General features: G+C 38.1%; 1 protein-coding gene across 1 annotated transcript in view; it reads left to right on the top strand.

Moving 5' to 3' along the window:
• Positions 1-384: 384 nt before the first annotated feature.
• The window catches only part of WDR70 (WD repeat domain 70), a 298,120-nt gene continuing 283,004 nt past the window's right edge, over positions 385-15,500 (top strand). The window contains exons 1-4 of the mRNA XM_007095461.3: positions 385-509; positions 604-669; positions 2,689-2,772; positions 11,814-11,934. Of these exons, the coding sequence (XP_007095523.1) occupies positions 485-509; positions 604-669; positions 2,689-2,772; positions 11,814-11,934 (296 nt within the window). The 5' untranslated portion in view covers positions 385-484. The remainder of the gene's footprint in view (positions 510-603; positions 670-2,688; positions 2,773-11,813; positions 11,935-15,500) is intronic.

Genomic DNA, 15,500 nt, shown 5'->3' with positions numbered 1-15,500 from the left:
AAAAAATATGAAACAAAACAAAACACCTCTCCAGGTGTTTTGCATACTGACACGCAGCCAAGATTGAGAAATAAATTCTGAGGGCTTCCACAGGTTTACTTGTTCCTTGAAAGACCTGTGGACTCATTCTTTCTCTATCTTTTCTAGATGCTTAGTATACCAATAATATATAGTCATTGAATAAAATCTACAAAATACAAAAAAAAAAAAAAAAAAAAAAAAGAAAAGAAAGGGTGTTGACAAAACTGGGGGGTGTTCCCAGCCACTGGGCGGAGTTAGCAGGTAGTCTCTGCAGTGCTTATGCCCCGCCAGCCCGCTAGGGCGGCGCAGCTCCGGGGGCCGCGATCCCTTCGCGGAAGGTGACGCTCTTGGCCCCGGCGGCGGCGCAGTACCTGAAAGGCGATAGTTCCTGTAGGTTTTGCCGGGAGTCTTTCGCAGCTGCTTGTTCTGTGGCTGTGGCTAGTTCTGCGGCAGGCGGCCGGCCATGGAACGCCCGGGGCCCAGTGAAGGTGGGTTTCGTGGGGCGATCCTAGGCAGGGTGGGTAGGGCCAGCGGGTGCCGGCGTCGCCGCACTAACCAGGTCTCCTCCTCCTTTTGCCCCAGTGACAGGCTCAGACGCGTCGGGACCGGATCCGCAGCTGGCGGTCACCATGGGCTTCACCGGGTTCGGTAAGTGACTGCCTTACGCTTAGCTCCGTCTCCTTTTGCACAGGTTTTAAGAACCGCAGGTTGAGAGGGGAGGCCCAGCTGTCACCTCTGTTCCGCACCCTCCGCTGTGCCAAGTCCTAGTTACTTTAACTCTAGTGTGTATACCTTGCAATTTCTGGGTATTCTCCATCCATTTTCCAATTCTTGCCTGTCTGTTGGGACCAGCTCAGGTGACACGAGTGGAAAGCCTTGTAAGAGAGAAAGGTAGCTTTGTGACCCACGTGGTGGGCGGTATTGGTTGGTGGAGGGAGTTGTCTTTTTGTGTCCAGAGACTGAGAGCTAACCATTGACCGTGGTCTGTAACGAGATGGCCTTTCTGGTAACAGGTGAGCCGTTAAGTGATATTATAACGGTTATTAAATCCTTTTTGATTCAAGCTTTTCTTCCCCGGCATCGTTACTTCAATCTCTCTGTGGAGTCTTGTTATGAGATAAAGAAAAACATTTCAAACAGAGATGTAGTCATCTGTTGGAAACATTATTGTCTGTAAGAAGGCGACGTAAATTGTTTTTCCATTTCTTTTGGGTTTTGGACAGAACAGATATCAGGCTAATGTGTTCAGGTCTCTTGTTAGTGTTCATTTACCCATCTATTATGGTAATGTCTTATGCCACATTTTTACTTCTAGGTAGTTGTTTTTGCAAAAATACTGCATACTTATGTATTATTACAGTACTTAGTTTCAGTTCTTTAGCTTCTTCTCTGATGTCAAAAGTAACATATATTAATAGCAGGAAATCTGAAGAACACAAAAGATGAGAAAGAAGAAAGTAAAGCCATTAATAATCTCGTGATCTAGAAATCAAGACTTAGAACTTTGTTTTCCAGTTTTTCCTGTTGTGTATTTATCAAGAAACTTAAGATCATATGTGTACAGGTTTATATTACTTTTAATTATATGCTTTATTTAATTCTTAATACTCTTAAGAATTTTCCCATGTTATAAAATGCTCTTCCAAAATGGCTGAATAGTAGTCCATTTAATATGTGTATAATTTGTAATATTTTAAACTTTCTCCTACATAGTTTCTAATTCTAATTTTTTTCAGTAATACTAAAGTTAATATTTTTAGAAATAACTTTCATGTCTTGTAAAAGGAATTTTTGTGTATTTTCATAGGGTAGTTTTCTAAAGAATGGACTATAATAAAAAATATAAATATTAAAAAGTAACCAAAAATTTGGGTATATGTCTTTTAAAACTGATACATTTTTGTCATAATGCCCTTCAGAAAGTTTGTTTCAATTTATACAAAAGTCAGTATCACGTAAGAATGACATTTTTACCATATTCTTATTAACATGGAGTAGACATTACTATAAAAAAACACGACGAAAACAAATATATTGCTTCCAAACTCATTCAGGTTGTTGTGAGAATTTGATTTCCTGTGGTTTTAGGGTTGAGGCCCCAGTTTCCTTAGTGGCTGTCAGGTGGGAGTCTCTTAGCTCCTTAAGGTACCTGAATTACTTGTCATCTTGCTGCCTTGATCTTAAAATGAAGTAGTGTTTCCAGTCCTTCTCACACTATATCTCCCTGACTTCTGCTGTATCTGTTCTGCATCTTTGCTTGCAAGGGCTTCTGTGATTTAGATTAAGACAATCTTCTGTTTTAAACCAGGATAATCTATTTTAAAGTCCATAACCTTAATTACATCTACAAAGTCCCTTTTGCTGTGTAATATAACATATTCACAGGTTCCCGAGATTAGGGTGTGAACATTCTCCATTCTGCCTATGACAGCAGTGTTAGGTTTAAGGGGTAGAGTCCAGGGGATTAGAGGAGGATGGGAAAGTTGGCTGGTTAATGATGAGACTGTCAATAAAAATTCCCTGAAATAAACTCGTTCTTCTTAGATACTTATCTTGTAGCCATGTTATAAATGAAACAGACTAAATGGTTATAAGTATTTATTGAGTACCTAAAGTTTGCCCAGCTTAGTGCAAGAAGATCACAGTCTGCTACTTATTTCTGTTTAGGAAAAAAAGCTCGAACATTTGATTTGGAAGCAATGTTTGAACAAACACGAAGAACGGCTGTGGAGAGAAGTCGGAAAACACTGGGTAAGAAGTACAGTTATGTCCTTTTCTATTGGTTTAAATCCTGTAAACGCTTTAAACAAGTACATCGACAGTTATAGAAGACTGAGAAAGGGGTGCCTGGGTGGCTCAGTCGGTTGAGTATCCAAGACTCTTGATTTGGACTCAGGTCATGATCCAGGGTTGTGGGATCCAGCCCTCTGTCTGGCTACGTGCTGAGTGTGGAGTCTGCTTAAGATTCTCTCTCTCTCCCTCGGCCCCGCTCCTGTGCGCTTTCTTTCTAAAAAAACAGAAAAAAAAAAAATTCAAAATTGTTAAAAGACCACATGTGTTCGTTCCTTTGGAAGCAGAGGTTATTATTTTTTTTTAACGTAAAAAGTTGCATCTAAGTAGGATAAGAAAGCCTGGATGCTAAAATCTTTTTGAAGTGTGTGCTGTGAACAAGCAAGGATTCTAAATTAATTTGTAAGAATCAGAATAGCAGTTTCTTTATTACCTCTCCTTTCACCTTTATCTGATTTTCATTTCATTTTTTTCTTTTCCTGCTTACAGCGGAACCAGTATTTGGAAGGCTGGGCGAGAGGTGGCACTCAGAGCTGTGTACACCACTGAGTGTTGACTCAGTTTAGAAAATTGAGACATACAGTGAATGTGGCTGCTGCTGTTGAACCCCTGCATTAATGAATTATATCACACATGTAACGAAGGCCTTAATTTCCAGACTGTCTGGTTTGATACCAGGCGGTTGGCAATTCTGGAAAGCGCCTTGGGGTCTTCCAAGTAGACTGACTTCTCTACTGCTTTCTTTGGATCTGAATCAGATCGTTGTTACACTGGAGAAGGAATAGATGTATCCTGATAGAGTAAAACGGGCTAGAAATCAGAGATAGGACTTTTAGACAAATTTAAGTGACTGTTGTTCTGCCAGTTGTCCTTTTTGGTTTAAAATGATATATAGCAGTAATACCTAATATTTGGAAAGTGAGCTTCATGTGATTTTTTTTGGTCTTTGGAAGAATAAGTTGTTTTTGTGTGTGTGTGTGTGTGTGTGTGTGATGAGAGGCCCACTATGTACATATACTATTAAAAAGACTGTCATTATGTGAAATCTCACACACAATACACAAAAGTATGGTAATGAACTCTTATCACACGGATTTAAGTACTATAATAATTCATGGCTGGTGTTATTTCCATTTACTTCCCCTCTCAGATTATTTTGGCACAAATCTGAGACATTATTTCACCTGTAAATATTTTAGTATATGTTTTTAAGAGATACAGATCCTTGAAAAAAATGTGTATTTTTGAGCGACAGCACAAGTTGCGGAGGGGCAGAGACAGAGGGGGATAAAGGATCTGAAGTGGGCTCTGTGCTGACAGCAGCCAGCCTGATGCAGGGCTCAAACTTGTGAACTGTGAGATCATGACCTGAGCCAAAGTTGGATGCTCAACCAACTGAGCCATCCTGGTGCCCCCCGATCCTCTTACCTTAGCATACTTAAAAATATTAAATAATTTGGTATCATCAGACAAGATACAAAGACATTTTGTATTTGAGGCCTATTTACAAATGCTTTAACCGTTTGATTTTTAAACATTTTAGTGAATGCTTATACTGTTATAGCATTCTTGTATTTACCTCTTTCAGCATGTGATAACGAAACATTTGGCACAGAGATTGTCGTATTCACCTGAATAAGTTCTATAGTTCCCTATACCATGCCTTGCAAGATAAGTTCTCAATATATACTTGAGAAGGTTAAATTGAATTTGGAACTGTAATACTGTCTTTTGAAAAACGCTGCTTCTTTAGAGAATGTTTTAAAATCCTTTGTATGGATACAGAGCTTGGGATTTGGAGTTGGAGGACCTAGGTTTGAGGGTCAGCCACACATCAGGTTAGAGATAATGTTGGATGAGTTTTCAAATTTAGAGCCTTAATTTCTTTGTTAGGTGGAAGTGATAATAAGGTCTTCCTTAGAGGGTTCTTGAAAGGATTAAGATGTTGAGCATAGGACTATTTATTTATTTATTTATTAAGTTTATTTTGAGAGAGAGAGAGAGAGAGTGAGCACATGCATGCTAGGGAGGGAGATACAGAGAGAGGGAGAGAGAGAATCCCAAGCAGGCTGTGTGCTGTCAGCACAGAGCCCCACATGAAGCGCAATCTCACAAACTCTGAGATGGTGACCTGAGCCTAAATCAAGAGTCAGACGCTTAACTGACTGAGCCGCCCAGGTGCCCCGGGCATAGTACTTTTTAAACAGTTAAGTACTTGAAAAATGTCACTTTTATTTTTTATTATTTGTTTATTCTTTATTTATGTATTTATGTATGTATGTATGTATGTATGTATGTATTTATTTATTTATTTATTTAGAGAACACAAGTAGGGGAGGGGTAGAGAGAGGGAGACCCAGAATCCAAAGCAGGCTCCAGTCTCTGAGTTGTCAGCGTGGAGCTCAGTGCAGGACTGGAACCCACGAACCATGAGATCATAACTGAGCTGCAGTTAGATGCTTAACAGACTGAGCCACCCAGGCACCCTAAAAATATCACTTTTAATTGCTAGAGTTTTTCTTAGTAAAAGCACATATGCGTTTAGCACCTGAGAGGACTTGTAGTGAAGAGTTACTACATTTTTAAAATTTGAAACGTTATCTCAGGACCAAGTTCTTCTGTGATGTTTGTGGATGAATTAAATGTATTGAACTTCCTTGATTTAGTATTGTTGGACTTGGATATAGTATTATATCCTCAGACTGCTGTTTTTACCCTGATCTAAACACATGAATCCAAAGTTTGACTTATTTTTCTTGAAAGTTCAAAAACTGATATGGGCATAATTTATCTTGTGTTTGGACTGGAGTCTGTGAGCATTGACATGAAACTTGAGGAGAATAAAAACTTTGGTCCCTTTTAATAGCGAGTTTGTGTATATGAATATGAACTGTTTTGGTTGGTAAATGCCCTAGTAGAAAGGATGAATTACTATAAAACCTCAATAAAGTATGCATTATTTAAAATGCCAGGAAATAGTAGTGGTGCAAATTTTTTTTTTCAAGTTTTTAAATTTTTTGAAAGCTCTAAGTTTAAGTCATATAAAAGGTCCTTTTTTAGGACTGTAATACTATGAGGACATAAGTGGGGAGGAAAGATTTCTTTTTAAAAATTTATTTATTTATTTATTTTTTATTTTTTTAATTTTTTTTATTTAAAAAAAAATTTTTTTTCAACGTTTTTTATTTATTTTTGGGACAGAGAGAGACAAAGCATGAACGGGGGAGGGGCAGAGAGAGAGGGCGACACAGAATCGGAAACAGGCTCCAGGCTCCGAGCCATCAGCCCAGAGCCTGACGCAGGGCTCGAACTCACGGACCGCGAGATCGTGACTTGGCTGAAGTCGGACGCTTAACCGACGGCGCCACCCAGGCGCCCCTATTTATTTATTTTTTTTTAGAGAGGGAGAGAGATTGTGAGCTGGGGACAGGGGCACAGGGAGGGAGAGAGAATTTTAAGCAGGCTCCACATTTAGCAAGGAGCCTGATGCAGGGCTTGATCCCACGACCCTGGGATCAGGGCCTGAGCTGAAATCAAGAATTGGATGCTCAACCAACTGAGCCACCTAGGCGCCCCCCCCCCCAATTTTTTTTTTATTCAAATGCTTATTTTGGTTGTGCCTATGTTTTAGATGGATTTATGAACTTTCTCAGTTATGTAACTGGAAAAAATGAAAAAAAAAATGAAAGAATTTGAAAATGATTTCAATGGATGATTTAATGATCCTGAAAAGAAAATCTGTCCCGTACATTTTAGAAATTAGAAAAGCTTAAAGGTTTTTTTTTTCCCCCCTCCGGTGTACTTGAAATGGTCTCTCTACCTGGTTGAATACTACCTCATCATTTAAGGCCTCATATTTTACTTTTGTTAGGTGTTCTTTTTTTTTTTTAATGTTTATTTATTTTTGAGAGAGAGGGAGAGACAGAGTGTGAGCAGGGGAGGGGCAGAGAGAGAGGGAGACACAGAATCTGAAGCAGGCTCCAGGCTCTGAGCTGTTAGCCCCGATGTGGGGCTCGAACCCACGAACTGTGAGATCATGACCTGAGCTGAAGTCGGATGCTCAGACAACTGAGCCACCCAGGCACCCCACTAGGTGTTCTTTAAAAACCTGTTTGGATATAATGGCTTTGTTTCCATGACACTTTAAAAAATACTATAGATTTTATCTTAATATTGTTCACGTATTAAGGATAAGAACTTTGTTCTTCATTTTTGCAGTGCCTAACAGAGCTGGGTACATAATGGTTATATCCCTAAATATTTAATGAAGATACATCATAAATGTAGTTAAAATGTTCTTATTCTTCCTGGTATTTTGGCAATAAATATTTAAAATTACGGGCACCTGAGTGACTCAGTCAGTTGAGCATCCGACTTTGGCTCAGGTCATGATCTCATCGTTCCTGAGTTTGAGCCCCACATCAGGATTCACTGCTGTCAGCACGGAGCCCACTTTGGATCCTCTGTGTCTCTTCTCTCTCTCTCTCTCTTTCTGCCCCTCCCTTGTTTGTGCTCTCTCTCTCTCAAAAATAAATAAACATTTAAAAAAATTAAATTCAATGTAAATTTATGTGAAATTTGTAGGGTAATGAATTATTTTAAAGTAGAATAACAAAAACATTTAGCAAGATTTAAGTCCCGTGGGTAAAAAGAGTATCATGATTAGAGAACATTTATTTTAGCTATTATTTCTGGTAATTTTATTTCTTTTACTTTTTTTTTAAGTTTATTTATTTTGAGAGAGAAACAGAGAGAGAGCACAAGTGGGGAAGGGTCAGAAGGAGAGACAGAATCCCAAGCAGGCTCCACGCCATCAGTGCAGAGCCTGATGCAGGGCTTGAACTCACAGACTTGAGATCATGGAGATCAAGAGTTGGGCACTTAACCATCTGCACCACCCAAGCACCCCTTTATTTCTTTTATCTTAAGTTTCATTTCTTCAAGTTAAGTGGTTGCTATAATGATTGGCTCTGAGATTTTCAGCTGCTGAATTACATTCTTTTGAGTCTGCAGTTTGTGTGAATCAGCCCAGATGGGACATGGAGGTTTTGGATAGTTTGCTGCTAATCTAGACAAAAATTGCGTACATTTGGAGGGGCTTTTGCAGAAATGGCTGTCCATAGTTGATAACTGAAGGTAGAGAACAATAAAATGAGGTGCTTGGAAGTATAAAATTAAGTGTTGGGTAGTAGATTAATTCATTTTGGTTGAGGGAAGATACAGAGCATTTTTACAGTGCTTACGGTGTGCTTGGTTCCACATTGGGTCAAAGTGCATGAAATGATACCCTCTGTCAGGGAGTTATAGACTACTGAATTCTGTTTGGTTTTGGTTTTTGTCCTCAGTTAACAATGAGGAAGAAAAATTTTTTTCCTCTAAAATGTCTTAATCCCCCTTTTATCTTTATCCTTTGCTTTAATGAAGCATCAGGTGATGGCAAGAACCTCTCTGATTAGAAAATCCTTTCTGGTGATGGGGCTCCTGGGTGGCTCAGTCGGTTAAGTGTCCTACTTCAGCTCAGGTCACGATCTCACACTCTGAGTTCGAGCCCCGTGTCGGGCTCTGTGCTGACAGCTCAGAGCCTGGAGCCTGTTTCAGATTCTGTGTCTCCCTCTCTGCCCCTCCCCTGCTCATGCTGTCTCTCTCTGTCTCAAAAATAAATAAAAACATTTTAAAAATTAAAAAAAAATAAAAAATAAAGAAGACCCTTTCTAGTGTTAAAAAATTAAAATTTTAAATTAAAAAATTAGATGATTCACTAGGGACAAGTAGTTTGGAGTAGTTATCCTCTGCTGAGGAACTCTAGTTGAGCAGGTGGGTGGGCCAGTTTCCGGATAGTCTGGCCACAAGCATGCAGTGAAGGGCTGGGCTTTATTGCCTCTTGGAGAGAAAGGCAGGCAAATTGTTACTTAAGGTGGGTGGTGCTCATTGGATAATTTTAGTCTCTTAAGAAAGTCTGGTCACATCTCAGAAAGATCCAGTTTTGGAGCCTCAATTCACTGTTTTGGGACTTTATAGCTTTGTTACTTGACTTTTCAATGGCATAGATTTCTCAAATGTAGAGTGAGAATAATAGTACCTACTTCAAGTGTATCGTGTAATTGAGATTGTTAGGAGAGTAAAACTTAAATGTTCTCACTTAAAAAAAAAAAAGGTAGATATGTGAGATGATGGATATGTTCATTCACTCCATGGAGGGAATCCTCTCATAATGTATATGTATATTATATTACATTGTACATTTTAAATCTTTTATAATTTTATTTGTCACCTATACCTCAATAAAGCTAAAAAAATAATATCTACTTCAGAGGTCGTTATGATGATTAAAAGAGTTAATTTATAGGCAGTGCTTAAAACAATACCTCATACATAGTTAGCTCCATGTTAAGTATTAGCTGCTCTAATTTTTGTTAAATTAAGGTTGCTATTAAGATACTTTTTGTTACTTGCAAAGAAGTCCTAGAAGACCTAATTAAAAATGGCTCAAGGGGCTCCTGGGTGGCTCAGATGGTTAAGTGTCTGACTTTGGCTCAGGTCATGATCTCACGGCTCCTTAGTTCGAGCCCCGCATCAGGCTCTGTGCTGGCTACTTTGGATTCTGTGTCTCCCTCTCTCACCGCCCCTCCCCTGCTCATGCTCTGTCTCTCTCTCTCTCTTAAAAATAATAAACATTAAAAAATTTTTTTAAATAAAAAATAAAAATGGCACAACTAAGAAAAATGTACTGTTGCACATGACAATAACTCTGGAATGGGGCTCTTCCATCTTGAGTCCTGACCTGAAGAACATTAAGTTTTTCCCTCTTTTTCTGCTTTGCCAGTTGTAGGGTATTGGCTTGTCCCAAGCTGGGTATATTCTCATGACCTAAAATTGTAAGTGAAATTTTGTTACATGCAGATGACCACCTCCACAGGCTGAAAGGATACTGTTTGATATATGTTTTAAAAGTAAGGGGTGCCTGGGTGGCTCAGTTGGTTAAACTGACTCTTGATTTCAGCTCAGGTCATGATCCTCAAGGTCATGGGATTGAGTGGAGCCTGCTTGGGATTCTCTCTTCTTCTCTCTCTCAAAATAAAGAAAAGAAGTAAGAAAACCTTTCTCAAGTTTTCTTCCGGCTGGCTTCTCCTCAGATCTTAATTAACTAGTATTAGTGTGGCACATCAGCTCCAAAAAACAGCCACTGACAAGAGTGATAAAGTTGAGTTGGAATCAAGTTTTAACCCTTTCTGGGCGGGGAGGGGCCCAGGATCTGCTGAAGAACTTGCTCTTATCTGGAGAAAATTGTGGTTTTCGGAGCAAGGGAAAAAGGGATAAATGGCTGTTGGATAGCTAATAATGTATGCCGAGGTACTGTTTACTGAGTAAGGTCAGAACTGCCCCAAGACCTGAGCCTAGGATCAAATGTCCAAGTGTTTTTCACCCCCGAACCCCTCTCCTCCCACCCTGTAGAGTACAGAGGGATTGACTGGAGAAGCAGGATGAGGGTAGGAGCCAAGCAGGGCAACTCTTTAAAAAAAATTGTTTTTTAATGTTTATTTTTGAAGGAGAGAGATATAGGCGTGAGCAGGGAGGGGCAGAGAGAGAGGGGGAGACACAGAATCCAAAGCAGGCTCCAGGCTCTGAGCTGGTTAACACAGAGCCCAACAAGGGGGCTTGAACCTGCCCACTGTTAGATCATGACCTGAACTGACATGGGACGCTTGACTGAGTGAGCCACCCAGGTGCCCCGGGGCAGCTCTTATAGGACATTATCTTCCTCTTTTTTATTTTTTTCAACCTCAGCATCAGAGTGCAGAATTGTCAACTTCTAAGTCACCTTAGCCCAGTGGTGAGCACAAAAAATATGAACACAAGCTAGGGCTGTAGAATGTATTTGCCTTACCTCTTCCCGCAGAGTTTAATCTTCCTTGTTTGAATTCAGAGGATATCTAGTTACTTGTTGACACTTGCTTGCTATCTCCTTGTTTCTCATCGTCCAGGTCCTAGCAACAAAAGACCCTAAAGAGTACAACATTCCAATTAATAAGTACCCTTTAATAGTGCCTAAGTTTGGGTGTATTGTTTTTTCATCATTAAGAAAAAATGTTAAAGATTATCTTAAGTTATTGAGGATCATGGTAGTTAAGAACCAGACTGTTCATATAATTAATTTCCTTCCTATGTGTCCCTCAATTGTAGAGTGAGATTATCAGAGGAAAAAGATTTAATTTCTTTGGATATTTGTTTTTGTCTTTCCAAGGTAAATAACTCTAGAAATCTGAAATTTTCTCATGGTTTTTGTGGGAAGTCCTTGACCACAAATCCAGTGTGGGAAATTCAGAAATGAACAAAATGTGTTTTTTTTACACAGAGCCCGACACAGGGCTTCAACTTGTGAACCATGAGATCATGACCTGAGCCAAAGTTGGATACTTAACTGACTGAGTCACCCAGGTGACCTAGGAATGAACAAAATTCTGTTTATAGTGTAAAACATTGAAAATGAAAAGTAAAATTACCTAAGATCTTACTTTTAGATACTTTTTTACTTATAACCTTCCACATCTTTTTATTTTATTTTTATTAATTAATAATTAATTAATTAATTAATTTAAAGACTTTATTTTTAAACAATCTCTACATCCAATGTGGGGCTCAAACACACAACCCCGAGATCAAGAATTACATGTTCCACTGACTGAGCCAGCCAGACTCCTCCCGTATCTTTTTAGATAGTACATTGTGGTTCATATGCTATTCACATGCTAATCTTGCTTAGCGCATCTGTTACTATTTTTCCCAGATTTGTACATTTTCCATCACTAATTTTATTGACTGTATTTTATATTATCGTGGTTTACAATAGTTATTTTCCCATTGTTAGACATGTAGGTTGATAATTTTTTGCTGTTACTGGGACCGCTCTAAGTTACATCTCTGTGACTATGTTAATTTTTAGCCTTTATTAATAGTGAAAAATTTTGAAGAGTAACTGTTGGAAAATTTTTTAATCTTTTCAGAAGCAAGAGAAAAAGAGGAAGAAATGAACAGAGAGAAAGAATTAAGAAGGCAAAATGAAGATATTGAACCAACATCTTCAGGCTCAAATATGGTCAGAGATTGCTCTAAATCATCTTCCAGGTGCTTGATTTTCTCAAAAGGATTCTATTAAATTATCGCTCCCATTTAGGTGTTTAATCTCAGATTAAATTGAATCTAGATAATTGATTATCTTAGATAATTGAAACTGGTAGTCATTGCAAAGGAAAAAAGAGGATAAAGATAGAGATTTTGTTCTAAGAAATTTTTTAAAAATATCTTCAGTTTTTTTTTTTAATTAAAGATCTTCAGTTCTAATTAGAGGTCAGCAAGTAAACACTATCAGATTTTAGTTTTCTCAGAAATATAAAGCAAGTGACAGCTTCTTTTGTCAGTCACCACAATGACTATGCGTTGGCACTAGGGGGAGCAGTCTTTACTGGTTCTGAGAAGGGACAGGGTGACCTTTTTCCTAGGGAAGAGAAAGCCCATAATTAAAAAGAATTCTCTTGAAATTTTGTAAACAAATACACATTTTTAGATAAATGAGAAAGTACACATTAGTTAAGGACTTTTAAAAATGTTTTTTTTATGTTTATTTGTGGGAGAGAGAGAGAGAGCATGAGCGGGGAGGTGCAGAGGGCAAGGGAGACACAGAATCCAAAGCAGGCTCTAGGCTCTGAGTGGTCAGCACAGAGCCTGATGCAGGGCTTGAACTTACAAACCTCAAGATCATGACCTGAGCTGCAGTTGGATGCTTAACTGACTGAGCTACCCAGGCGCCCCAACATTAGTTAAGGACTTTTAAAGGCCCTTTTGATAATGGTTTTCACGTACTAGGACAAAATGCTAGAACATATAGGTGGGAGGAAACTGTTAAATGACTTTTTTCTTCAATGAGGCAACTCGAAGTTGTATAATTTCTGCATAATTTTAATTGCTATAAGGCTGTGCAGTTTTTCTTGTGATTTTTACGTCTTTTTTTAAAAAAATAAATCTGATCATTTCTTTCTCCACTTGAATTTAGACCTCATAATTTATATTGATAAACTTGTTGGATTTGATATTTTTTCTCATTCTCTAGCTTTTTATTTATTTATTTAATTTAATTTAATTTTTATTTTATTTTATTTTTTTTAACATTTATTTATTTTTGAGACAGAGAGAGAGCATGAACAGGGGAGGGTCAGAGAAAGAGGGAGACACAGAATCTGAAACAGGCTCCAGGCTCTGAGCTGTCAGCACAGAGCCTGATGCGGGGCTCGAACCCGCGGACCGCGAGATCATGACCCGAGCCAAAGTCGGACACTTAACCGACTGAGCCACCCAGGCGCCCCAACATTCTCTAGCTTTTTAAAGAATCTCAGTTATATCACATTTCATTGACAAACATTGTTTTCATGTGTTTGAGCATATTTTATTCAAGATACGTTTCTAATTTTTTTAAATGTTTGTTTATTTTTGAGAGAGAGAGAAAGACAGAGCACGAGCAGGGGAGGGTCAAGAGAGAGGGAGACACAGAATCAGAAGCAGGCTCCAGGCTCTGCACTGTCAGCACAGAGCCCGACATGGGGCTTGTACTTATGGACCGTGAGATCATTACCTGAGCCAAAGTCTGACACTTAACTGACTGAACCACTTAGGCTCTCTAAGATATATTTCTTAGGCAGTTATTGTCCCTCAGATATGAGATTATTATGCTATTCTCTTTTTTTCTAGATTTAATAAAAATTACTTTAAATTATAAGTGAGAAATTATTATGAAGTATTTAAGACTTTCAAAAAGTTGATAAAGGACAGTATCCACTAGACAACTGAAGAAGTAAACTTTTACTGTTATGGTGAACACTTCTCAGAACTGCCTTCCATTGCCACTCCCTCCCTTCTTGGCAGAAGTAACCAATCTTCTAAATTTAAAATTTTTTATGTATCTCTTTATAATGTTATTGTGTATCTTTGTATCCCTAAGACATATATAATATTGTTTTGCATATTTTACAACCTTTCTAGTATAGCACTTAGCATATTATACACTATTATGTAAACTGTTTCTGCTGTGTGTTCTTTCATAAGATTATGGACACTGTAAAGTCAGGGTTGTTTTTCCCTTTAATTAAACAAAAAATTTTTGTTATGAAGTATATTATACATATAAAGCTCTGAATATCCTACATTTAAAGTAGAGAGAATGATGAAGCGAACACCTAGCTTGGGAGACAGAGTATAGAGCTTTACTAGTGTCTTTGAAGTCCTCTCTCTGCTCATATTTCTCTTTCTTGCACCGGGGAAATCTTCACTTTGTTTACCCTTACTTCCTTTTTTTCTAAATACTTTATTAGGTATAAGTGTATTCCTAAACAGTATGCTGTTTTATATGATTTCTTATTTAAAATTACTTATTTATTTAGAGTGCATGCATGTGAGTGAGTGTTGAGTTGGGGAGGGGCAGAGAGGGAGAGAATCCCAAGAAGACATTGCACTGTCAGGGCCCTGACTTGGGGCTCGATCCCACAAACTGGGGGATCATGACCTGAGCTGAAATAAAGAGTCAGATACTCAACTGACTGAGGCCAGGGGCCTCATGATTTCTAATTTTATATTGATGCTGTTAATGCTGTCTTGGATTTTTTTTCACTTTGGTGGTGTTGTTTTTTTTTTTTTAATCCAAGATGTTTTTGAGATTCACTCATGTTCACAAGTGAGGTTATAGTTTATTTTCAGTGCAGTTTGGTTTTCTTTTTAGAAATACACTATAATTTTTTCCATTGTCTAGTCAGTTTAGGTTGCTGTTTTTCTGTATTATTATGACATATTTTTTATGTTTTTACTGCCTTGTAGCCATCCTCTGTTTTATATGTGCAAAAGTTTCTTTACAGTATGTATCTAGTAGCAGACTTGTTAGGTCTTTAAGTACATACTTACTTTTACTATATTTGGCTTAGTTATTTTCTGAAGAGTTTGTACCCATTTACATTACCACCAGCAGAGTGTAAGAATTCCTGTTGCTCCACATCCTTGCCAACACCCATTATTGTTACACATTTTCATTTTTGCCAATCTGATTATTGTGAAGTAATAGCCTTATGATGTTCATTTGCACCTTGCTAGTTACTAATGTAGTTGTGCATCATTTTAAAAGTTTTTTGGAGATATATTTTTTCTTCTGAAGATATAAAAACTGTATCTTCTGTCAGATTTTATACTGGGTTGCTTGATGGTTTATTATAATTTTTTTATTTTTTAATGGTGTTTTTTAAATAAACACAAGTTTCACATTTTAATGTATTCTAGTTTATTAATCTTTTCTTCTGTTTTTTTGTGTTTTGCTTAAGAAAGGAGTCCTGGGGTGCCTGTTTGGCTCAGTTGGTTGAGCGGCGGACTCTTGATGTCCCCTCAGGTCATGATCTTGCGGTTGTGGGATCAAGCCCTGTGTCAGGCTCTGTGCTGAGCTGCTGAGCATGGAGCCTGCTTGGGATTTTCTCTCCCTTTCTCTCTCTGCCCCTCTCCTTCTCGTGCTCCTGCACACGCACTCTCTCTCCCCCAAAGTAAATAAATAAACTTAAAAAAAAGAAAAAAGAAATGAGTCTTTGTTCTGAGATCATAAAGAAAACTTCCTATGTTTTTTCTTTTTTTTTCTTTAAATTTTTTTTTTCAACGTTTTTTATTTA

Source organism: Panthera tigris, chromosome A1 (genome assembly GCF_018350195.1).
Source record: "Panthera tigris isolate Pti1 chromosome A1, P.tigris_Pti1_mat1.1, whole genome shotgun sequence".
NCBI classification, from domain to species: domain Eukaryota; kingdom Metazoa; phylum Chordata; class Mammalia; order Carnivora; family Felidae; genus Panthera; species Panthera tigris.
Note: the sequence above shows the minus strand (reverse complement) of the source record. Positions and strands in the feature narration are given on the sequence as shown.